The 27605-nt window shown below is 35.1% G+C and overlaps 1 protein-coding gene across 2 annotated transcripts in view; it reads right to left on the minus strand.

The window, feature by feature from the left end:
• The window catches only part of LOC115218014 (nucleolar MIF4G domain-containing protein 1), a 50038-nt gene that overhangs the window by 6507 nt on the left and 15926 nt on the right, over window positions 1-27605 (minus strand). For both annotated transcript variants that reach the window (XM_036503382.1, XM_029787763.2), the window contains 5 exons: window positions 20984-21077; window positions 15042-15275; window positions 13748-13867; window positions 5279-5403; window positions 1600-1764 (listed from right to left, as the gene is read on the minus strand). In XM_036503382.1, the coding sequence (XP_036359275.1) occupies window positions 1600-1764; window positions 5279-5403; window positions 13748-13867; window positions 15042-15275; window positions 20984-21077 (738 nt within the window). The remainder of the gene's footprint in view (window positions 1-1599; window positions 1765-5278; window positions 5404-13747; window positions 13868-15041; window positions 15276-20983; window positions 21078-27605) is intronic.

A 27605-nucleotide genomic window follows, 5' to 3' on the forward strand; every position in this document is an offset into this window, starting at 1 on the left:
ACTGAGCCACTGGGGTTAGACCTCCCACCTACTGAGCCACTGTGGTCAGCCCCCCACCCACTGAGGTCAGACCTCCCTTACTGAGCCACCGTGGCCAGACTTCTACCCACTGAGCCACTGAGGTCAGACTGCCAAGTCTAAAGAGTGAGATCACATTATGCAAACTGATTCACAAACTACCTAGCACAAGTAGGAGGAAAAGTCCTGAAGTGTCAAGGATTGGTTTACATAGCCACTTCTGCTGCTTTTCCGCATGATCTGCAGACACAAAGAAACTGCTGTTATTATATCTACTTTAACCATTTCCCATTTAGACCAAAGATATCTGACTCAAATAGTCTGTCTGTTTTCTATTCAAACTAGCCATGTCAAACTCCCCAAAGGTACCCTACAATGTCATTGTAAAATTAAACAATCACATCACTGAAATCTCAAAGCTACAAGATAATGCATGGTTAATGCAAAACAATGTGTCTTTATGTCTTCATAAAAACTATATATTTGAATATCTTCATGAAATTTTACAGAAAAATTCATTCTTATTAAAAGCTGTTATTCTGGTTTTTGAGATAACAATGTATTTATATTAACTTTGCAGTCTAAGCATCGAGGCTGATGACAACAGTAAGCTAAAACGAGAAATGAATATGGAAATATATGTTTAAACAGTCCTATTAAATAGTACTAAAGCTCCAATTGCTACAGACATAAAATTTATAGACAGATGTCATAAACTGAATTTTCAAACAGACAGGAATTTATTTATCAATTAAGATAGAACATAAGATAGTTACAAAAATTAGGCACGTAGTTCAAAGATTACAATCAAATTTACATTAGTTTTACAGACTAAGGTTTCGAGTTAATGATGACTGCTTGCTAAAATTATAAAAATTTTCAAATATTTCTTTCAATGGAAAGCATGTGTTGAAACAGTCCTTTCAAAATTGTACCTAAGGCCCCAGATCCATAGAAATGAATCATCATCATTATTGTCATCATCGTTTTATGTCTGCTTTTCATGCTAGCATGGGTTGGATGAGTCAGAAGACATCTCAGTGAGATGTTTAATGTTTTCGGCTTGATTTCTAAGGCAAGATGCCTTTCAAAACACCACCACTCTACAGAGTGTACTGGGTGCATTTTATCATGACAATAAAATTCATACTCAGAAATATTCAAATTTTTTTTTTTTCTCTAGTTTCAGCTCAAAGCTGCGGCCATGCTGATGCACTGCCGTTTTGGTGAAAGCGTACAGCAGGGATCGCCACCCCCTGCCGGAGCATCGTGGAGCTTTTTAGGTGTTTTCACTCTATAAACACTCACAATGCCCGGCCTGGGAATCGAAACCGCGATCCTACGACTCCACTGCCCTAACCACTGGGCCATTGCGCCTCCACACATTTCTATTCATTAAATTTAAGATATTGAATAAATATTTTAAAGCATTTAATTCATATTTAATAAACAATTCAAAACACAGGGAAAATATCATGCATTGTTTTTATTAGTATACAATAATAAAATTAATTGTCTGAGAAAAAGAGAGTATAGCTATGTCAATAACGTCAATAAATTATAGATGAAAAGATAAATTACCTGAAAACGTCTGTGGAATTCACAGAACTTCTGAAGAAGGTGTGCATAGTAAGGATTGTACTCTTTTTCTTGAATGCAACAGTCAACAATAACATGAATTATATCCCTTTCTTGTACTGGTTTTAGTTTGAGTTTAAGAAGTCTTTCAAAGGCATCAACAAAATCCTGAAGTCAAATAAACTGAATGGTTGAGCTTGCTGGATAATTAAGAACACAGCATGCAACAATTTTAATGCAACTAAAAGTTATGCTAATGAATAAAACATTGGTGTAATATCTTTCTCGTCTAGATTCAGTATTACAAACAGTAGCAGAAGGACTTCCAGACCAACATTTCCAACTAAGTAATTGTCATCTCATTTTTATGATCTGAAGCCATTATTTTCTACAGGTTCTTTCTTATTTCTTTACTGTCCACAAGGGGCTACACACAGAGGGGACAAACAAGGACAGACAAACGGATTAAGTCAATTATATCAACCCCAGTGTGTAATTGGTACTTTTTTAATCGATGCCGAAAGGATGAAAGGCAAAGTCAACCTTGGCGGGATTTGAGCTCAGAATTTAGCGGCAGACAAAATACCGCAAAGCATTTCACCCGGTGTGCTAACGTTTCTGCCAGCTCACCGCCTTCTACAGGTTCTTTCTGTCCTAGGTGTTCTTTTTATAACCAACATACATTATCGTGATATGTAAAGAATATTAGAATCTGCAAAGAGAATTACTTATGTCACAATTATGTTTTATCTTTAAAGTGTGTTGTTAACATTTTTACTTTTACACTAGGTTTCGATTTGTCCAATTTTTGATTTTCATTATCAAGTGTTTTAGACAGTTTCTTCCTCAAATTTGTCATTATCAACCTCAATCTCATCAATTTCAACCCCAAATTCATCACCATCAGCCTCAATTTCATTATCTTCTATCTTGATCATACTGACATTTACGTTGACTTCATTTGTCATTAACTTAAATGTTGTCATTGTAAGATGGAGTGATTTTTTTTCAGGAACAGACATTGGCATCAGTGATTACTTGTCACAAAATTGTAAAAGAATCCTCCTCCTCTTCATCATCATTTAACATCTGCTCTCCATGCTGGTATAACGGTGAGTTTCCACTTTTATAAGGGTGTTTTATCTAGTTTATAACGGGCTGAGATTATCTTATTTATATGGTTTCAACTTGGAATAGTTAATAAATATATTTTATTTCTTGCATAGGAATCTATGGTGATAAACCCATCACTTAAAACTTAATTATAAGTATTACCACTATACATAAATCTTAACTCAGGCTGCATAAACGCTGTGATGAATTATATACACCAAGATGCTGAAATGTACATGCATGTTTAAGATAAATAAGTTTGTGTTCTTTTTCACTGCTATAATAACAGTTTCATAGTTGCAGAAATAAATTTCATTAACAGGTTGAAGTAAATAAAGAATGAGAAACTATTTACTAAATTAGTTTATTTACTTTCACTTAATATTTACAGTACATTTATAAGTCAAAAGAAAACTGTTGTAGAGGATTACGACATGAAATTCATATTAACTAATCTTCCATACTAAGCTACTAGAATTTTACACAACAATTCAAAAAAGTCTTGTTGGAATTAGATATAGACATGACATAAAAATAGCCAATATCTCAAAGGAGTGAGTGTCATGGAAATGAGTGACAACCAACGAACACTGGTGTGAGTGTTGTGGAGTCTAGTGACAACCAACAATCACTAATTAATCTCTCAAAAATCAGAGTTTTTAGAACTGCTCATGCCTGAATTCTAAGAACCGTATTTCGTGAAAGATTTCTCTTTGACAAAATTTTAGAATTCAAATATGGGCAGTAATTTTAACCAATGGGAAACTAACAATTATACTTGTTCAGGCAAACATGACCATTATGTAATATTACTGCCATTTATGACTTGTGTCACTACACTGGCATGGGTTGGATGGTTTGACAAGAGTTGGACAGCTGGGGAACTGTCCGGACTCCGTTTGTCTGTTTTGGCATGGTTTCTACAGTTAGATACCCTTCCTAATGCCAATATTAAAAAGTTTGTAAAATAAAAATTGTCACACCTTACACTGTCATGTATATAAATACATTTAGTACATTATATGTATGTAGTGATACATACTGCACTTTATTGCATACACAACACAACAAAGGCGAAAATAAATAAATAACAAGTTCAACCTTTATTTTAATATTCCCATTTCTTTAACTCTCTTGAATTCAGCACAATTAATGTCTTTGAGTTGGAATTATAAGAAGGACATCCACCCACAGAAGCCCTGCAAAAATGACATTGGAGCTCAATGCAGCCCTGTAGCTCTCTGTCAAACCATCGTACTTACATCAGCATAGAAAGCGAACATTAGATGATAATGGTAATGATGATGAATCAAAGTCAGCCTGGTGTCAATCAATATGTCAATTCGTGCATGTAAATATGTCTATTGATTGACACCAGGCTAACTTTGATTACCTAAGATGATTGTGCAAGTTTTTTTAGGAATATATTAAGAGAGTTAAGAAATGGGAATACTGAATAAAAGGTTAAACTGATGTTATTTATTTTTGCCTTTGTTGTGTTGCGTATTTAATAAAGTGCAGTACGTAGCATTATGTACATATAAAGTACTGAATGTATTTATATACATGACAATTGGAGGTGTGACAATTTTTATAACACAAACTTTTTAATATTGGCATTAGGAAGGGCATCTAGCTGTAGAAACCATGCCAAAACAGACAAATGGAGTCCAGGCAGCTCCCCAGCTGTCCAACTTCTGTCAAACCGTCCAATGGAGAGCAGATGTTAAATTATGATAATTGATGATAATAATGATGATGACAATGATGATTCTTTTACAATTTTATGACAAGTAATCACTGATGTCAATGTCTGTTCTTGAAAAAAAGAAATCACTTCATCTTACCACAACAACATTTAAGTTGATAATGATAAACGTGGGACACATGACAATGTAATCAAAGCTGAAGATGACGAAACTGAGGTTGACATTGATGAATTTGAAGTTGATGTGAGAGTTGACAATAGGAAGGACATCCAGCCATAAAAGAAATCTACCTCAATGAATTCTGTATGACCCATGCAAGCATGGAAATTGAGCATTAAGGTGGCAGCAATCCTGATACATGGTGTCAATAAGCAGGAGAAAAAATACTTTATTTTGGCTGATCCAATTACCTGTTATACTAGAGTTATGGAGTGGAATTTGGAGGAAAGAAACTGTACAAAAGTCTATTATATCTATTCACTAACATGTATGTATCATCATCGTTGTAACATCTGCTTTTCCAAGTGCATATAGGCCAGACAAAATTTTTATCACCAACCCTCAAAGGACAAAATAAACTGGATCCATTTAATTCTATCCAATTAAGAAAATACATATATGTATATGCGCATAAATATGTAAGACGATTTTTATGTTTATACTGTTGTTGTTTATGATGAGTACTCTTTATATCCTATATCTTAACAGCTCAATAAACAGTGATTGATAAAATATGTACCTAATTGAATTAAGTACTGGACTCAATGACTGATTAAAATCCCTTAAAGTGGTTTCCAAACATAAGTTCAAATCCTGAAAGCAATAAAAGAATTAAGAAGGCTCATAAACATTAGACAAACCTCACTAGCCATTAGAGTATAGAATATATTTCTTCGGATATCTGTATTCATACGTTGCTTCCTTGACAATTCTAGAAAATTTTTGACTTCTTCACTTCCTGTTGGAATTGACTCTTCATCAGCTTCTAGGGAGATATAAGAGAGAAAAAATGTTTTAATAGTGGTTTCAAATTTTGGGTCAAAGCCAACAATTTTAGGAGTAAGTCGACTGGTATTCAACTGGTACTTATTTTATTGACCCTGAAAGGATGAAACGCAAAGTAGACCTAAGCAGAACTTGAACTCAGAATGTAAGGATGAATGAAATGTCACTAAGCATTTTGCATGACATATAACAATTCTGCCAGATCACTGCCTTAAGATGTTTTAGTATTTCAAGCTATTATCCTTCTGTTTCAGATTAACAGGCAATTTACTTTTATTACATTAATCCTTTTGCTACCGACCTGCCTGAGACTATGGTATAGATTCCCAGATTTAAAGTGATTTAAATGATAACTCCACCTTAAAATTTCATGCTAATTTATATTCCAAATATCAGGTTAAAAATGACAAACTTATTTTACTATATTCTTCATTAGTTCTGAAACTAACTGAAAGAAAAACAGTGCATTTCAACAGAAATATAAGAAATATAACAACTTCAAACATTGGTTTCTTTCTGACAAAAGTCCAAAGATTATGTATTTTAGGGAAATTAAGCATGATTCAGATGTATTAATATATGATTTTTTCCAAAGGCATTAATGGCCTTAAATGAAACAAAATGATTTCAATTTGGAAGTGAATTGCATTGTGGACTCAGCTGAGAGCTTAACATCAATCTTACCACAAAAGTTTGTAAATATTGAAACTATAGTTTGTACATTTAAAAAAAACTATGTTCTACAGTAAAAAATTCATCATTATCATGGATTAAATGAAATTATGTGAGGCAGATTTTCTAGTCAGCTATCCTCCCTGTCACCAAACATTACTTTTCCAAGCAAAGTATTATTTTCCCATAGCTAGACATGTTTTTCACAGAAGACTAGAAAAGAACAACCTAACTTATGATGATCAATGATGAGCAATGATGCTCATTTACAACCATCATGTGATTTCCTAACAGGGGTACATACACACACACATTCAAACGATTCTTTCAGTTTCCATCAACCACATCTACTCACAAGGCTTTTGTTGGTCCCAAACTATAGTAGAAGACACTTGCCCAAAGTACTATGCAGTGGGATTTTTTGTTTGTTCCTTCTCGAGCCATGCCTGGTTCATAAAGGCCAGTTTCCTGGTTTCAATGTTGTATAGGTTCCCCACCTGGACGGGACGCCGGTTCGTCGCAGGTGAGCTGCATGATGCAGGAGGAAAGAGTTAGAGAAAGTTGTGGCAAAAGAGTCAGCAGAAGTTTGCCATTACCTTCTGCTGGAACCACGTGGAGCTTAGGTGTTTCGCTCATAAACACACACATCGCCTGACTTGAGATTCGAACCCGCGATCCCTCGATCGCGAGTCCACTGCTCTAACCACTAGGCCATGTGCTTCCACATGCAGTGGGATCAAACCTAATTCAACATGATTAGGAAGCAAACTTCATTACCTCACTGCTATGCCGGTCCAAAATTTAACCAAATATGTTTGAAAGCTGAGTCAAGAGAGACAAACAAGTGTATGAAGCTTAATTAGTTTTCTAATAACTGTTGTAACCAAACGATGTAAAACAAACAGAATAGTGAGAGAGGACCAAAACTAATGAAAAATTGACATCTAAATTTCTTATACTAGTATGTAGTTGTTTGGCGCAAAATAGGTTAAGTGTTAAACAACTGGCTGAAAGTTCAAATTTGTATTGTGTTACTAATAGTACTGGTGCACTACTGTGGCAACTGCAAATGCACTTGACCTTAGACAGCCAATGCCTTCCACCTGTTGAATAAAAATATGATTCATTACTGCTATATACTCAGGGCTAAGATCTTTGAAAAATGAAAAAAAAAACAAGTAGAATAAGTTATTACATATAGATGTGGAGAGGGATAGGCATATTAGTAAATAAACAATGAGAAGAAAATGATAGTTAAAGTTTTATTAGTAGGCTAAAGCTCATAACTAGTTAAGCAGTTATAAGGTCAAGCAGACACTTATTCACATCAGGTTGAAGCAAACCTCAAAAATCACTAAAACATTATTGCATAGCTTTAACTGCACAATAAAAACATATGTATGTGTGTGAGCACAAAAACAAAGCATGAAAGGGACAATGTATTATGTATCTATATATATACGCGGTCTGATCAATAAGTATAAAGACTGTTGCGATAGTAACAAAGTTAAAGCACGCAGAGTGAAGCCACTTAGCACAAATTGACCTTGAACTCTGCTGTACATGTGCACTAAGTTTTAATGTTCTAGCTAACTTCTGCTGTTTGCAGCAGTGCTTGGAAAGAATGTGTGTAGCTGTTATTGACCATGAATCTGCATCAAATTTTGCCAAAAGCTTGGCGATATCTGTTCAGAGGCCTATGCAGAAAGTGTATGGAGAGGAGTGTATGAGCTGAAAAAATGCCAATAGTGATAAACATTCTGGGAGACCTGCAACCAACAGAACTGAGAAAAACATCGCAGATATGCATGCAGCTGTGAGGGGAAATTGTTGAATCAGCATCTGTGAGTTATTACAGAATGTGCAGATTAATTACAGTTCAGTCCATTATCACTGAAGGTTTGGGTATGAGACTTGTGTCTGCCAAATTTGTGCCAAAACTGCTTTCAATTGATAATGCACCTACCCATTCAGTGCAGCTTGTGCAGCAGTTTCTGGTTAGGCACAGCATTCCCCAGGTCCAACAGACACTGTATTTTGCAGATCTTGCCCTTCTGACTTTTTCCTCTTTCCAAAAATCAAACCCTGCTTGAAAGGGAGATTTCATGACTTGAAGGAAATCAAAGTGAATGCGATGAGGCAGCTGCTGATCATCCCAGAAAACAAATTCCTGGAATGCTTCCATCAATAGAAACAACACTGGATTAAGTGTGTGGCTTCTGAAGAGGACTACTTTGAAGGAGATTAAATGCCAAACTGATACGTATTGTAGTTTTGCTTTTATAAGACCAGTCCAGATACTTATTGATTAAGTCTTGTATCTATATACACACATACATACATACATACATAGATAATGTCATAAAAATGGACAAATTGATTATCTGGTATTGCTACAATAGTTTCATTATGAGTCTTTATTGTGACATAAACATGGTATAGTCAGGTATGCAGTATGCACAACATCCATACGATTATGTCATATGTTACCTAAGTCTCAACTCATCAGGCTTATCAAATAAACAACTGACCAATAACATGTTGTTTAAGTAACAGAACATCATCATTATCATCACCATCATTTAATATCTATCTGGCATGGGTACCAAGGGAAATTTGTAATCAGAACAACTAAGATTTAAGAAATGTAAAATGGCTATGACTACAATCTCTCAATCATAAGGTTGTCAATTAAAAAATGGTTACAAACAATTCTATTCTAAAGAGGACAATAAATTTAGTAATTTCATTCACAAAGACTGGTAAATAGCAGGTGCCAAACCATTTACTGCATTATATTATTTATTACATTAAGGAGTGACATTGTTAATAAATTCCTGTATTACTTATTCATTTATGTAATTCATCTTGAATAAAGTGCTTCAATTAATTATTGCAGAACTAATAGAATATTGACTTCAAATTTTGACACAAGGCCAGCAATTTGAGGGAGGGGGGTACGTCAACTGCATTGACCCCAGTACTCAACTGGTACTTATTTTATCAATCCCAAAAGGATGAAAAGCAAAGTCAACCTTGGCGCAATTTGAACTCAGAACCTGAAGACGGACGAAATGCCTCTAAGCATTTCGCCCAACATGCTAACAATTCTGCCAGCTCGCTGCCTTAGAACTAATAGAATATTAGCTTTAATTAGTGGAGATCCAGCTAATTCAGGGAGAATAGCTTAGTAAAACCATAGGTTAGCAAAGGTCTCTGCTAAATTTCAGAGAAGGGGGAATGAAAAGGAAGTGCCAGTAAACATAACATGTAAATGCTTAACTAGAAACAAAATATGATAGAGCAAATAGAGAAAGTGGTCAACACATTGACAGGAAAACAATACTGGCATTAAGAAATAAATATGCATCCTAAACTGAGGAAAATAGCATAAGCATTAATAGGCACAAGTGTGGCTGTGTGATAAGAAGCTTGCTTCCTAGCCACATGGCTCTAGGTTCAGTCCCACTGCATGCCACCTTGGACAAGTGTCTTCTACTATAGCCTCAGTGCCACCAAAGCCCTGTGAGTGGATTTGGTAGACAGAAACTGAAAGAAGCCTGATATGTGTGTGTGTGTGTGTGTGTGTCTTTGTCCCCCACCACTGTTTGACAACTAGTATTGGTGTGTTAATATCCCCATAAGTTAGCATTAAAAAATATTAAGTACTGAGATCAGTTCATTCAACTGAAAATTCAAGGTGGTGCTCCAGTATGGCTGCAGACTGAAGCAAGTAAAAGATAAAAGATAATAATCACTGTCAACATAAATTTATAAATTTATATTAGTATAGAGATCAGTTATTTAGCTATAAAGAAGTCACAAGCTACACATGGTTATTTAACTAGAAACTGTTGCCACTGCTTATAGTTGCATATGGAGTAAAAGACAAGACAAGATGAAATGCCAGAAATAATAGAGAAAGCAAAACAGAACAGATATTCGTGATAAAATAAAATTTCTAAAAAAACCATGACTTTATGTTTTTTATCGACCAATATTGTCACAATATTATTATAAGTAAAGCAGATCTATCAAAAAATCATATAGGTCCAGTAGATAGTTGAATTACTACTATAATAATTTTAAATTATTGTAATAAGAAAATGTTAAAAGAGATAAGAATTATAAAGAATTATGAAAGCTATAAATGTTAAATAATGTTAAAAGAATTTACAAGAGTATAACAAATAGTAAAGAAGAATTAATGTCCATAACTAAGGAGGATGAAGTAAGCATTATAAAGATATCACCTAGGCTAGAAGCAAACTGAATAAAGTCGTTAAATTAAATTATATAAATTATAGATTATATGAAATGACAGTCACAGCTATTTGTCATTAGAACTAAGGATAAGTTTAAATATGATCAGTTATATGTATAACAGCATTAAGACATGCTAGACCAGTTCTACTCAAAATGGTGATCCGCGAGTCATCAGCAGCCAGTACATGGCGAGTTTCCAAAAAAGAAAGAAACATAAAATGCTTATGTAATATTGTATTATTTGTTTACAAAATAAATAAAGACAAAAAAAATTGTCAACTTTTATTATATTCGTTATATATATTGTTTCCAGTATAAATTAATATTACTAAGAAATATTACCGGTCTCTGGCACATTAGAAAAAAAAAACTGCCAGTGAGAAGCACTGTGCTAGGCTACCTAAATATAATCCATGAATCTTATCACTAGTAATTAGGCTCTATATCATAGGATTATAGACACATATCTAGCACTTGGGGAAAACTTTATAGAATCAGTTTAAAGTATAAAAAAGTTCAATGGATAGAATGTGGACATTTGATCCTTAATTTATCTGATCTATTAATTATTTGGCCTGCACATTTAAAAATTTCTAGCAATTCAAAACAGCAGAGATTGCAACTACATCTATCACTGACATTAGATGAAAATCAATGTTTTTGTCTAAGTCCAAACTTTCATGGAGAGTGATGCTTTTGCTTTATCTCTCCTTTGTAATGTATGAAGTTGATGGATATTTTTGATTTAAAAACAGAAGAAACAGAACCTACACAAGTGAAAGTATGTAGATTAGTTTTAACATTACATTTATATACAATGTCAAGCATTTATTTCCAAGTGGACATTCGAATTTCTTCTTACAATTACACAATCTAGTTAACATCATGAAGGGAATATTACAGGTTACATAACTGTACACAGCCATAACCAGTAGAATTGTTACATGCACTATCCACTCCATCAACACTTAGATTACAATAACTTGTGCTGGAGATATAAACATCACTTAGTAGCCCAAATATTCCAAAGTGATTCTATTTGTTATCATTATTTACTATTTCAACAACTGTACTCATTGCCATGACTATTATTAGAACTATTCCCATATATTGTTGCTGCTGTTATTATATGAATTGGTGTGTTTATGTCCCTGTAACTTAGCAGTTTGGCAACAGAGACCGATAGAATATGTAGTAGGCTTACAAAGAATAAGTCCTGGGGTCAATTTGTTCAACTAAAGGAGGTGCTCCAGCATGGCTTCAGTCTAATGACAAACAAGTAAAAAGAATATCTATGATGGTTATTACTTGTACTATCATTATAGTTAATATCAGCATTATCTGTATTATTATTGTAATTATTATCATTATTATTGGTTTCAAATTTTGATACAAAGTCAACAATTTTTGAGGAGAAGTTAAATGAATTACATCAACCCCAATTCTCAACTGGTACTTATTTTATCAACTCCAAAAGGATGAAAACTTAAGTCAACAATGGCAGAATTTGAACTCAGAACATAAAGACGGACGAAATGCTGCTAAGCATTTTGCCCAGCATGCAAACAATTCAGCCAATACTATTGTCATTAGTATTAGCATTATTAATGCAACAAGCTAGCAGAATCATTAGCACTCTATATGGAATACTTAACAGCATTTCATCGATCTTTACATTCTGAGTTCATATTCTGCTGAGGTTAAATTTGCCTTTCATCTTTACAAGGTTGACAAAATAACTACCAGTCAAGCATTCGGGTCAATGTTATTATCATTATTATTGCTATTATCATTACCATTATCATGATAATTAATTACTATCATTACAATTGGTATTATCCTTATGATGATAGTGGTGGAATTAATTGTATGATGATGATGATGATGTGTGTTTGATGTGTGAAATATACTGCAAAATGACTGAAAATATGCCAAACTTTTTATATATATCTATACATTTTTTAGTGTAGTTAAAACAAGTTTAACTTTTCAGAGAAGAGAGAAGTAGATTTATTCTATGTATTAATATGCATGAAGATTTGTTTTTAACTGAAAATATATTGATATATATAATTATATATAATTAATAAGATAAATTTGACATATATCTAACACAAATGAAAAGGAGACCACAAGAAAAAAAAGGGATCACATGTTACTTTGAGTATTTTATACAGAAAAAGATTTTAGTGTATATATTTTTGTGTGTTGAGGCTAAAAGAGATTTTGTAGTAGAAAGCGGTTCGGCAAAAGAGACCGATAGAATAAGTACTGGGCTTACAAAAGAATAAGTCCCGGGGTCGATTTGCTCGACTAAAGGCGGTGCTCCAGCATGGCCGCAGTCAAATGACTGAAACAAGTAAAAGAGTAAAAAGAGAGTCATATTTAACTGACCAGGATCTGCATTATGCTCATCTTCAGCTTTTCAAAATTTTGGTTAATTTTTCCATATTTAGAACCATGTGAGGATTAATGAATAAATAGGCAATTAAGCATTGGTAAGAGAAAAGAGGAGATAGGGACTTATAGAGTAAATTTCTATGGGACAATCTGTTGAAGATCACAAACCAGACTTGGGCAGACTGGAAAAAGTAGGGAGCAAGGGAAGGAGGGTAGCTACATAATAAGAATAGGTTGCAAGGGCAGAGGTGAAAAGAAAGAAGTTTGTATATGTTCTCTGGCTTGAGGCTTAGAAACAGAAGTTTCCAGAATTGCAAGAAAATGTAGCAGCATTATTGTAAACTGTTAAAAAGGCAAAGGAAATGTTCTAGAGAAGGAAAATTACTGAGACATAAACTGTTGGACTAAGTCATCCAAGTTACAAAAGGAGTCATAGCAAAAACTAATTAGAAATAAAATTAGACTAGATAATGTTTAGTTTTGTACTATGAAGAGATATCACTGACGCCATCTTCCCAATGAGAAAACTGCAGGAGTAAGCCTCTATACAGTGTCCTTTGCTCTGTTATCTTGTGGATACTAAGGAAGCTAGGAGTAGATGAATAGTTGATGATGGTTGTACAAGCTAGTTACAAAGATGCAGTCAGCAGGTGAAAGCAAACAAGGAGTACAGTAATAAATTTAGTATGCAGTTAGGGGTCTATCAGCACACAGTCCTCATCCCTCTCCTATTTTATAGTCCTTCAAACTATAACACAAGAATTGAAGACTGGCTGTCCATGGGAAATCCTATATGCTGATAATTTTATTCTTAAAGCTGAATCTATGAAAGATTTCACAATATGATTCTCCAACCCATCAGATCCTTGTCAAATCATTCAAACTATTCCAGCTTGTAAAGTAAGAGTAAAATGAAGGTGATGATGATACAGAGACACAAACAAACATATGGTTTACAATAGGACAAATGTCAAATATATACTCACTTTTTGAATCTTCTGTTTCTCCAGACCATGCAGATCCAACGATCCACCACCGACCTTTTGTATCTGCATTTTGTAAATCACTCAGAGTCACTCGCAGTTGGTTATCACCAATAGATTTGTCTAATGAAAAACAAACAATATAAATATATATATATATATATATATATACAATAAATTTCATATATTCCAAAAATATGTTGCTTTAATAATTTGATTTTTAATTCTTCCTCAGTAAGAGAAAGTATAATTTATAATCTATTAAACTGAAAATAACAAAGTTTAGAAGTTTTCAATGTCTTAAGTTGATAAAGCTGATCCAGTTAGTGAGATTGAAAGGATATTTATGTAAGTGGTAGGACTAAGAACATTATAGCTGTACAATCTTCCCATTATTAACCACTCAGTTATGAAATGTAAACAGAATCTTTTCTTAACTATTCAACCAATTTTACATAGCTATTGCTGTTTTATTCATTTGTTTCCTTTTCTGTTTGTTGTGGTAAGATGATCTTTCTACATGAACTTTAGACTATTTGTCAAGAGTCTCAATACTCAGGAAATGAAATAATATGTGAAGCAGGAAATTAAAAGTTTAGTTAAGTTTAGATATTGATGGCTACAATAAAGTCAGTTAGAAGTTACGCAAGTATAAATGAAAAAGGATAAAATTATTAAAATTGTAGGACAAAGAAAATTCAAGAAAATGTACATTTATATAATCAAAATCAAGGAAGACACAATGGAATACTGTACATCTCCTACATCAGGGATAACACTACTGTTAAACATATAAATGTCCCAGACATTTAAGAGAAAGCTATTCAATTGATTTCCAAAGATTCAATGATGAGAACACAACAACCTCTAGCTCACTGATGCTCTGCCACCTTCTCAGAACAAACTAGAAATAATTGCATATCACCCCAGCACATCTATTCTTCCTCTTGTCACCTGTACTCCACCAATTTTGCACTAACCACAATTACCAATTCTTCCTCTGTAAAATTTCCTTCCCTCTTCCAATTCTTCCTCTGAAATTTCCTTCCCTCTTAACTTTTTCTACAAATGTCAACATTCAGACACTTAAGATACCTATCTCACCAGTTATGGACGAAAGGCAAAGTCAACCTCAGCGGTATTTTAACTCAGAACATAAAGAGTTAGAAGAAATGCCACAAAGCATTTTGCCTAATACACTAATGATTGTGCCAGCTTGCTACAATTACCCGTGCTAGCGTGGAAAACGGACGTTAAACGATGATGATGAATTCAAATAATAAAAGTAGTTAATTACTTCGAATTAAATGCTTGGCTAATTTTGTAAAACGCTGTAACAGTTCAAATCTTTCTTGGTGATCTCCTTTATAAACATTGTTGTTTTTAACAGCCAGAAGAGTATCAAGAATAAACCGCATCCGTCCTGGTTCCTCAAAATTGTCGATATTGACAGTGCTAGATTTTTGCTGAATACATGAAATTACCTCCCTTAGCTGTGTAGGGTCGTCCTTACGCAATCCAAAGCCACAATCTATAAAGAGAAGAGAAAATCATAAAATAAGCAAAAATATTCAACAAACGAAATCATGATTATTTCTTGGTTTAAGAATTGATACAAACAATAACAATATATCTTAACAATAGCCACAGTCATGGATATGGAGTTAAGAGATTTGCATTGGAATTACATGGTTCCAGGTTTGAGCCCACTGCATGATGCAGGAGGAAAGAGTTAGAGAAAGTTGTGGCAAAAGAGTCAGCAGAAGTTCGCCATTACCTTCTGCTGGAGCTGCGTGGAGCTTAGGTGTTTCGCTCATAAACACACACATCACTTGGCTTGAGATTCGAACCCGTGATCCCTCAATCGCGAGTCCACTGCTCTAACCACTAGGCCATGTGCCTCCACATGCAGTGGGGTTAAACCTAATTCAACATGATTAGGAAGCAAACTTCATTACCTCACTGCTATGCCGGTCCAAAATTTAACCAAATATGTTTGATAGCTGAGTCAAGAGAGACAAACAAGTGTATGAAGCTTAATTAGTTTTCTAATAACTGTTGTAACCAAACGATGTAAAACAAACAGAATAGTGAGAGAGGACCAAAACTAATGAAAAATTGACATCTAAATTTCTTATACTAGTATGTAGTTGTTTGGCGCAAAATAGGTTAAGTGTTAAACAACTGGCTGAAAGTTCAAAAATTTGTATTGTGTTACTAATAGTACTGGTGCACTACTGTGGCAACTGCAAATGCACTTGACCTTAGACAGCCAATGCCTTCCACCTGTTGAATAAAAATATGATTCATTACTGCTATATACTCAGGGCTAAGATCTTTGAAAAACAAAAAAAAAAAAAAAGTAGAATAAGTTATTACATATAGATGTGGAGAGGGATAGGCATATTAGTAAATAAACAATGAGAAGAAAATGATAGTTAAGGTTTTATTAGTAGGCTAAAGCTCATAACTAGTTAAGCAGTTATAAGGTCAAGCAGACACTTATTCACATCAGGTTGAAGCAAACCTCAAAAATCACTAGAACATTATTGCATAGCTTTAACTGCACAATAAAAACATATGTATGTGTGTGTGTGTATTAAGAAGGCAATGAGCACAAAAACAAAGCATGAAAGGGACAATCTATTATGTATCTATATATATATGCGGTCTGATCAATAAGTATCCAGACTGTTGCGATAGTAACAAAGTTAAAGCACGCAGAGTGAAGCCACTTAGCACAAATTGACCTTGAACTCTGCTGTACATGTGCACTAAGTTTTAATGTTCTAGCTAACTTCTGCTGTTTGCAGCAGTGCTTGGAAAGAATGTGTGTAGCTGTTATTGTCACCGTAGCCAATACCGCATCGACTGGCCTCCATGCTGTGGGCACGTAACAAACAACATCCGAGCGTGGCCGTTCGCCAGTGGCACATAAAAACACCATCCGAGTGTGGCCGTCTGCCAGCCTCGTCTGGCACCTGTGTCGGTGGCACATAAAATCACCCACTACACTCTCGGAGTGGTTGGCGTTAGGAAGGGCATCCAGCTGTAGAAACACTGCCAGATCTGACTGGCCTGGTGCAGCCTTCGAGCTTGCCAGACCCCAGTTGAACCGTCCAACCCATGCTAGCATGGAAAGCGGACGTTAAACGATGATGATGATGATGATGACCATGAATCTGCATCAAATTTTGCCAAAAGCTTGGCGATATCTGTTCAGAGGCCTATGCAGAAAGTGTATGGAGAGGAGTGTATGAGCTGAAAAAATGCCAATAGTGATAAACATTCTGGGAGACCTGCAACCAACAGAACTGAGAAAAACATCGCAGATATGCATGCAGCTGTGAGGGGAAATTGTTGAATCAGCATCTGTGAGTTATCACAGAATGTGCAGATTAATTACAGTTCAGTCCATTTACACTGAAGGTTTGGGTATGAGACTTGTGTCTGCCAAATTTGTGCCAAAACTGCTTTCAATTGACAATGCACCTACCCATTCAGTGCAGCTTGTGCAGCAGTTTCTGGTTAGGCACAGCATTCCCCAGGTCCAACAGACACTGTATTTTGCAGATCTTGCCCTTCTGACTTTTTCCTCTTTCCAAAAATCAAACCCTGCTTGAAAGGGAGATTTCATGACTTGAAGGAAATCAAAGTGAATGCGATGAGGCAGCTGCTGATCATCCCAGAAAACAAATTCCTGGAATGCTTCCATCAATGGAAACAACACTGGATTAAGTGTGTGGCTTCTGAAGAGGACTACTTTGAAGGAGATTAAATGCCAAACTGATACGTATTGTAGTTTTGCTTTTATAAGACCAGTCCAGATACTTATTGATTAAATCTTGTATCTATATACCTATACACACACACACACACACACACACATATACATATATATATATAATGTCATAAAAATAGACAAATTGATTATCTGGTATTGCTACAATAGTTTCATTATGAGTCTTTATTGTGACATAAACATGGTATAGTCAGGTATGCAGTATGCACAACATCCATACGATTATGTCATATGTTACCTAAGTCTCAACTCATCAGGCTTATCAAATAAACAACTCACCAATGACATGTTGTTTAAGTAACAGAACATCATCATCACCATCATTTAATATCTGTCCACCACCACTGGCAAGAATCTTTTGCTGACTAATCTTTTCTGAGTAAAATTTAGTAGACAAAACCTGCATGGAAGCTTATCAACATTATCACTATTCAACATCCATTTTCCATGGTAGCATGGGTGGGGGATTCAATAGGAGCTGGCAGGCCAACAGACTGTGTCAAGCTCCAATGTCTGCTTTGGCATGGTTTCTATAGGTGGATGCCCTTCCTACACAAACATTTTACAGAGGGTAATTTTTAAATGCCACCAGTACCATCATATATATATATATATATATACAGTACATTTGATATTTTGTTCGTTTTTATGTTCATTTTCTGATACTAGCACAAGTTAGATGAATTTTAACAGCTCTTCCGGTCACTAGTCCTCATCTGTTTTCCAAATAAGGGACCTCTTATCCCATTATCTTTGAAACTGCAGACGATTTCCTCACAGAAAATGACGACAAACTTTATTACTTATAGTTCAGTACAATTTTCATGTAAAGTGTGCAGGATGTAAATATTCACACAGACACACACATGTATTGAGTGTGCATGCATGTGTGTGTGTTTCTGGGTGCTGTCACACTGACACTGCTTCACCAACTGTGGGGTTTTAAGTCATTTAACACAGAAGTTCGACATACAAAGACCATGGAAACAAAGTATCTTTCTAGAAAAACAACTAAGGGTTGCTACCAGGAAGGGAGTATCTGGCCACCGAACACTGATTCAAGAAGTCTCATCCAAATCAGAGTGGTAAAAGCCAATGTGAAAACAATGTAAATATTTTAACATTTTCCCTGCATATACAAGCTGCAAGGCCTAGTGGTTAGAGTGCTGTACTTATGATTGTAAGATTATGGTTTTGATTGCCATACTAGGTAACGCATTATATTTTTGTGCAAAACACTTCATTTCATGTTGTTATAGGATCATGTTGATATCTGATTTGTAACACATTGTACAAATGTTCAGGCAACATCAATTTTGAGTGAATTTGGTAAATAGAAAACAAAAGAAGTTCATCATATATATGAGGCTATTTACACTTGCTCTAAGAAAATAGCAATGTATATATAGGGGGTTGTTGTTAGTTCTCTTGCAACAAATCATCCATTTGCTTCACATCTTTGAAGCCACATGGAATAGGAGAGCCTTTATTTGAAGAAAGGTTAAAGGTTAGTAATAGGAAGGGCATCAGGCTGTAAAACAATGGGTCAATAACATATTCATATAATGCATGCAAACAAGAGAAAACAGATCTAAAATGAATGAGGGGTGTATTTTAAAACCAATGTGACAGTATCTATGTAAATGCTCAACCAACTCAATGAAAAAAAACAAGTCTCTTTCAACAAACTTTGCATAGTCTATATAACCACATTTTTTTTTCTTTTGCAATTATAATTAAACAAATGGACAGCAGCAGCTAGTTTACAAGCAAAACTCAAAAGAATATGTGCAAGGTGCTGAGTCAGTGTAGACTTAAAATAAAGCTGACTCATGTTACTCAACAATATGGAATACAATAATAATAATAATGCAATAATATTGATTTCTTTAACTAGATACAAGGCTAAATTTTTCAAAGAGATGGATGAATCATTCTTTGTACTTAACTCCTTATTTTATAAAGTGTGAGGGGATGAAGGATAAAGTTGGCCCCAAACAGAGAATTTTAAATGAAGGAAGTAAATATTATGAAGTTTCACAAATTATTATTTTTGTCAACTCACCACCTTACAACACACTAACAATCCTTTCTGCTATAGGCACAAGACCTGAATTTTGTTGGGAGGGACCTACTCAATTTCATTGACCCCTGTACTTGACTGGTACTTATTCTACCAACCCCAAAGGGATGAAAAGCAAAGTCAACCTCATTGGAATTTGAACAAAGCTAATATAATAGTGGAATGTAGTAATGTAATGAGTCAGAAGACTTCATCCAGGTTTCATGTAGTTAATATAAGTCACAGTTCCTGTAGCTTAATTAAACTAATTATCATCATCATCATCATTGATTTAATGTCTACTTTTCCATGGTTGCATTGGTCCGACAGAATTTACTGAGGCAGATTTTTCTATAGCCAGATGTGTCCTATTGCCAACCCTTATTTGTGTCAAGGGAAAGCTAATATTTCCCTATGGTCAAACACATTTTCACAGAAGATTGGAAATGGATAACATTCACTTACAACATTATAAAATGTCAGGACAAGGAGATACAAACATACACACCCTCATACACATGCATGCGCACGCACACACATCATCGTTTAAAGTCCACTTTCCATGCTAGCATGGGTTGGACGATTTGACTGAGGGCTGGCGAACCAGATGGCTGTACCAGGCTCCAATCTTGATGCCCTTCCTAACGCTAACCACTCCCAGAATGTAGTGGGTGCTTTTGCGTGCCACCGGCATGGGGGGGCCAGTGAGGCGGTACTGGCAACGACCTCGCTTGAATCTTTTTACACATGCCACCGGCACAGGTGCCAGTAAGGCGATGCTGGTAACAATCACGCTCGAATGGTGCCTTTTACATGCCACCGGCACGGAAGCTAGTTTACTGCTCTGGCAACGATCATGCTCAGATGATGCTTTTAGCACCCTACCAGCATGGGGCACAAGTACCAGTAAATACATATGTATATCATTATCATCATCATCCTTTAATGTCTGTTTTCCATGCTGGCATGGGTTGGATGGTTTGACAGGAGCTGGCCAGCTTAAGAGCTGCCTGGGCTCCATGTCTGTTTTGGCATGGTTTCTATGGCTGGATGCCCTTCCTAACAAACATACATTCAAACATTTGTATGACGGACTTCTTTCAGTTTCCACTTTACAAAATCCACTACCAAGGCTTTAGTTGACCCAGGGTCCAAGGTGCCAAACAGTGGGACTGAACCTGGAAACATGTGGTTTGGAAGCAAACTTCTTAATCACACACTTGTGCCAGCACCTATGCCACATCTGCACCTACAATTAATTAATTGATTAAATTTCAAAATGTTATTGTTAATTTACATGCCATGCAAACATTAATCAAAAATGATAGACATAGTGTTCATGTACAATATGACAATATTGAAAATAGATTTTTACTTTTGAATATTATTGAAAGAATTTCCACATCTTTTTCTTGAAAAGAATCCATAAATAACCTGATCAGGTCAAACAACAGAGTAGAATGGAATATCTGGAAAAAATATATACATAATATAAAATATACATAAAAAAGAGAAAAAAATATACATAATATAAAATAATAATAATTGTTTCTAATTTAAGTACAAGACGTGCAATTTTGAGGGGAGGGGGGCAAGTCAACCACATTGACCCTAGTTCTTGATTGGTATTTAATTTTATTGATCTTGAAAGGGTGACAAACGAAGATGATCTTAGCAGTATTTGAAAGCAAACTGTAAAGTGCTAGAACAAATAACAGCAGCAGCAGGAAAATAAAGAGGGAGGGAGGAGGAGGTGATAGTGGAAGCAGTACCAATAACAATAATCACTATCATCACCATTATTGTCATTTACTTCCAGCATGGGTCAACCATGTTGTCACAGTGTAGGTCAGTTCTTATTGTTGGGAGTCACTGGCCTCATAAGCAGACGGGAGGATTGTCTTGTTCATCCATTTCATTTTTGTTTTGGTTTCTATGGTCTGCATGCATTTTATCATGGCACCAACATAAAAGGGGTTGTCATGTCCTTGGCAAGATAACCTAACTAGTGCTGGTGCAATGGCAAAGTATTCCTCATGACCCTATTCTTTTTTTCCACTCATTCAATTACTTTACAGAATGTACTGGGTGCATTTCATTGAGATACCAGCACTAATGGAGTCTGTCATGTCCTTAATGGAACAGGACTAAAGGGGCCTCTTTCCCTGTTCCTTTGCCATGCATTTTGCATTGTGTATGGATGCATTTTATCATAGCACCAGTATGAGATGTTATCTTGTATGCCATAAGAATAAAAAGTACCCACTTCTCTAAGGCTTGTACATTTGTTCAAAATAATGAGAGAGAGAGAGAGCAATGGCAAGAATATATTTAAAAGAACTAATGTTACTACACAAAAATGCCATGACAATTGCTTCTGATAGGACCCTATGAAGGAGATACCTGAAGACACAACCCCCATAACTTTCAGAAATAGCACGTGGAAAAGATTGGTGGACTGAAGTAGATTTTGTGGCCAGATGCCCATCCTGTTGCCAACTTGCCTGCTTCTAAACAAGGTAATATTTTCTCTAAGGCTGGACATGTTCTCACAGATGACTGTAAACGAGGGGAACATGTGTATAATGGTGATAAACATTTATAAGTATTGCATGATGTCTAGACAAAGAGACACAAACACTTACATAGACATATGCCAACACACACACACATACATACATGATGGGCTTATTTCAATTTCTGTCTACCAAATCCACCCACAAGATTTTGGTTGACCTGTGGTGATAGAAGACACAAATAGCTAATATACTGAATCTTTTAACAAAATTTTAAAAAAAAACACTAAGATACTCTTACATTAAAATGTGAGTTCATAAAAAGAAAGTATTCTTCTAATTATTATTAATACATAATACTACTAAATTAAACAGATCATAAATAAAAACATTATATGATAATTTTGAATCCTACTGCCTTCATAACATCTTTCAAACTATTATAACTATGTCTGGATGATTTGCTAATTAGAAAGCAAATGATGTGAATAAGTCACAAAGTTTCCATTTTCTTAAAATTTTTTTATTCTTTCTTATTTCTTCTCCTTCTACCATCATCACCACTTAAATCTATTTTGGATTTCTATCTGTTCATTTTTGGCGAATTAATGATCAGTCATGCGATGTTGATAGTATCAAAAATAACGGCCCACTAACTAAAAACCTTGCTGATAGGCCACTTACTGGCCCCACCCTTATCAATCACCCATTAGTTTGATGTAATTCTGGCCTGCTTCCAGTCCTGTTGACCTGTTCTACACTTTCTCTTACCTCTACATCTCACCTATTTTTACTATGAGAATTACTGCTCATCACAAAGTACATCGCTTCAAATTCTCTTTCTAGCTTGTTTTTATTTTATTGCTTTCTTCACTTCCCTTCTACCCTCTCTCTCTCTGTAAATGCCAAGTCTTCTGGTAATCTCTCAAACATGTAATTATCCATCAAAAAACTATTTTAAGAGATTTGGCCTCTACAGCTCAAGGGAAGGAATTGCAAATGATCAGCATAGAGCAGAGAGATCTCTGAGAGCTGCAAAATAACTTTCCTAGTGCTAGTACCACTGTAATGCACCAAAGCTCTATTAAAAAAATGTTTGGAAGTGTTTGAGCTAACACACCACTATATAATTATTGGGGCCTTTAGGGGAAGTCATTTAGAATATGCTTTCATGCTATATCTTCCTGTGTAGCACTACATACAGAGGACTATGCCATGCTACAGCAAGCTTTGCAGGTGTATAAACTTTCCTTCTAGTTTGTCACTGGAGCCCCAAACAAGTATAAAATTCTGAGAGATCCACCTGCAGCCACTAACTTCCTCTAGGACAATTCTCCCTCTTAGGAATTTTACTGTAGCCTTCAATCTCATCCACTTCCTCCTCCTAATATATAAAACACATTCTTCTCATCCTCTATATATCACAGTCAACATCCTCATCATTTTATGTCTTCTTTCTATACTAGCATGTGTTGGATGGTTAGACAGGATCAAGGTTGAAGGATCACAACTTGTTCCAGAATATCAGTTTTAGCATGGTTCTTATGGTTGAATTCCCTCTCTAATGGCTACCACATTACAGAATGTACTGGGTGCATTATCACAGCACTAGTAATGTCAATTTGTAACTTGTATGATTGAATAGTTCCCTTGCCTGGGGAGATCGTTTTATGTAAGATGTCGAGCAGTTAAAATGTGATAGGAGGAACAGGAATATATTTATTGTTATGAAGGAGCTTCATGGCAACTCTGCATCATACATGAATGGAGTGGTGTGGCTACAATGCTGCCCAAGAGAGAAGTAGATATGGTGATGATGAAAGATGTGTGTGTGTGTGTGTTAGAGGAATATCCAGGAAGACATGGGACAAGGTGGTGAAGCATGATCTTAGAATGTTGGGCCTTATGGAGATGATGACCAAGAGCTTTGGCAACATGTTGTGCTTGGGAAGACTCATCAAGCCAAGTGAAATCGTGCTTGTGGCCACTGCTAGTGTCACATAACTGGCACCCATGCCAGTGGAATGTAAAAAGCACCTATTATACTCTTGGAGTGATTGGCATTTGGAAGAGCTTCCAGCCATAGAAACCATGCCAAATCAGACTGGAACCTAGTGCAGCTCTCTAGCTTACCAGTTCCATTCAAACTGTCCAACCCATGCCAGCATGCAAAGTGGATGTTAAATGATGATGCATGCCAACATGCAAAGCAGATGTCAAACAATGATGATGATATATATATAGAAAGGAATTTTTCTAAATGGTATAATTTAATTTTCCAGTATTGAATTGATAAAAGGTGTTTTTTTCTAATTTATATATATATATTATATTTTGTGAAATTTGATTTAGTATTTCTAAATTGAATTTTTCCCTGTAAGTTTGAATAATATTCCCTCATATTATTATTATTATTATATTATATTAATAACTAATGTTTCTGAGAGTTTACCCTCATTTTCGTCAGTTGTGGAACTTACAGGTAAAATAGAACCACTTTTTTGAAATTCATCTTTGAAGGATATTCCTATACCATCTAGAAAGGAATTTTTCTAAATGGTATAATTTAATTTTTCAATATTGAATTGATAAAAGGTGTTTTTTTTCTAATTTATATATATATATGTATATAAGAAATTGGGATAGCATAGGAATAAACAATTATGTTATGAACTTCATTAGCTTACAACTGTTTCTGCTATGAGATGCAAACATAATTATATATTCCTATGTCACCCCAAGTTCTTATTAGTGCTCTGTAAAAGACACTATTTCTGTTGATAAACTAAAAAGGGCTCACAGTGAAAAAACTATTTCCAACCCCACTACAGACAACACACACTCAGCATTACAAATGCGTCCTTTTCATACAACTTCACAAACTCTGACTACCAAAAGTGATAGACATGTGCATTGACCCAAGAATTTAATAAACATTTACTACGTTTGAGTTGCGATATTGTTTCTATAGTTTGACATTTTATGATGTATACATTTTTGTTATTTTTATTATTGTATAACGCTACCTCTGCCTGGGGTGTGTGTAGTGGTTTATGTAGCTAAATAGTTGAATGATTTCCCTTGCAAGAGAGAATATAGAGTAACCTTCCTTTATTAAGTTTCTTGAAGCATCTGTGTCATGAGACATGCTTCTTAATTATTCAAGAAGCTTAGCATTTCTCTTGGAAGTTTCTAGAATGTCTAGCGTTCCATTAATAAAAACAGCTTGCTAACCCTGCTTTTCGCTTCTTAGTCAATTAGACTTAGAGCCATTAACGTCATTGCTATCTCCGTCTATTTCTCTACGCCACATGACTGAAAACCACCACTTAGCTGTTATTTCTACATTTCCTATTTCTGATGTTTCTTGCATAGATTACTTCATTCAACCAGATTTTACATATTGATCCTATGTATCATCATTGGCCAGTAAATAAAATATACTTTTATGTAGTAAATATATAGTTCTTGAATTTATTCTTCATCTCTATATGAATTCTTGTAATAATATACACGCAGCCACATCAACACCTTGTACTGACTATATATTTCCACTACAGCTTCAACTACGGCCTCCAGACGACTTCGGAATCTCCTGCAACTCTTCTAGTTGGTCTACTTGTTTAATTTGGTAAATGCTGCCATAATCCTTGCCTTCAGTTCATCTTTGGTGTTACAAAGAGTTTTGCTAGTCTCTCACTCAACTGCACCCCACACATAATAATCAAACAGGTTGCAGTCTGGGGAGTTAGGTAGCCAGATACTAGAGGTGATGTGGTCACAGAAATTGTCTGACAGCCATGACTGAGTTCTCCTGCTTGTGTAGAATAGTGCAGAGTCCTTTTGCCAGGCATAGGGTCTTCCAGCAGCCACCCATTTGACCCAGGGCAGTACTACCTCCACCAGGTACTTGATGTAGGCCTCCATGTTGAGTCTGAGACCATGTGGGAAGATGGAGGCATAATGTCGCCGTCACTGGTGATCACTTCAAACACCATGATGTTGACTGGATTTTTGATTTTTATCACTCTTGATACATGTCCTCAGATTGACACCCACACACTCTGAAATGTGCATATTGGAGTTTCCAGCATGAATGCCAAGCAGTACACCATGTCATTCCCAAATTTCTGGCAGAGTGAATTGCATCATGATGCTGTTTTTCTCACAGACAGTACCCAACTGATCCGCTATCATGTGCAGTCAACAAAATTAAAAATGAACAATGTACAATGGTGACAATGTACCCATCACACACTTCCTTTAATGTCCTTTTTCCATGTTGGCATGGATCGGATGGCTTAACAGGATCTGGCAATCTCGGCCTTTTCTATAATTCGTTGCATGTACATAGTTTTTTTTGTATGTAGGGTCTTCCATATCATTTTAATCTATAAGGTTGTATATTGGCATTAGAGAATATATTTCAAATTTTTCGACCTATTATTTATCTATATGTTGTAATTGTGTATTATTACTTTCTATATTTTTTATATGTGTATTGGTGTGTATTAAGTGTTTTGGTTAGAGAATATTAAAAAGGTGAAAGGATTTTGTCTATTTATTTATTTCAACAGTTTTCCATACCTTTTTAATCTATATGGTCATATATTTGCATTACAGAATATTTTTTAGTTGTTTTCACATTTATTATTTATTTATATGTTCTAATAATGTATTATTAATCTCTATAGTTTTTTTATATGTGTATTGGTATGTATTGAGCTTAGGTTAGAGAATATTATAAGAGTGAAAGGATTTTATCTATTTATTAATTTCGACTGTCCACCTGCGACAGTGATTAAATTGACTAGGAACACTGTACACGATGAATATCCAATACAAAACAATCTTAATCTCCATTAAACTTTGGCAAGCTTACCTATACCTATTCTGAGTTACTTGAAAGGTGACGCTTCCTTCCCTCTCTTCTATTTGTTGATACCTTTGTTTACCTCCCAATACGTTGTTTCACTTTAAGGATTCTTATTTACCCATCCATTATGATATTTCAACTTGTTCATTATTGTTTCAAATACATTTTAGCATAGTTGCTCTAGCCTTTTTCAAACAATCACACGAAATTTCACTTTCATGTAAAACAAACTATATTTTGTAGTCATTATCCATAATGTACTCCCAAAACACTTCAGTAGCTCTACTTTGTATTGCTTGCAAACTTAAATGTTCTGTGATCATTAAAGTGCAACGACCTCCACAATAACCAGCCTTCAATTTGGTTTTCCATTCCAAGGTTAATCAGACATAAATTGCCATGCTACAAATAAACCTTCTCGGTAGTTCAATTATTTGGTGAAAAAATATCACCAAAGCAACTTAAACCGTCCAAAGGATGGGTATGTTTGCTAGTATACACACACACAGATAGACAGACAGATAGATATATAATATATATACATATATATAGGATGAGAAGAATAAAAATGTTAGGAATAGGAAGTGTATAGAACTGAAGTCCAT

This window comes from Octopus sinensis, linkage group LG1 (genome assembly GCF_006345805.1).
Source record: "Octopus sinensis linkage group LG1, ASM634580v1, whole genome shotgun sequence".
Taxonomy (NCBI): domain Eukaryota; kingdom Metazoa; phylum Mollusca; class Cephalopoda; order Octopoda; family Octopodidae; genus Octopus; species Octopus sinensis.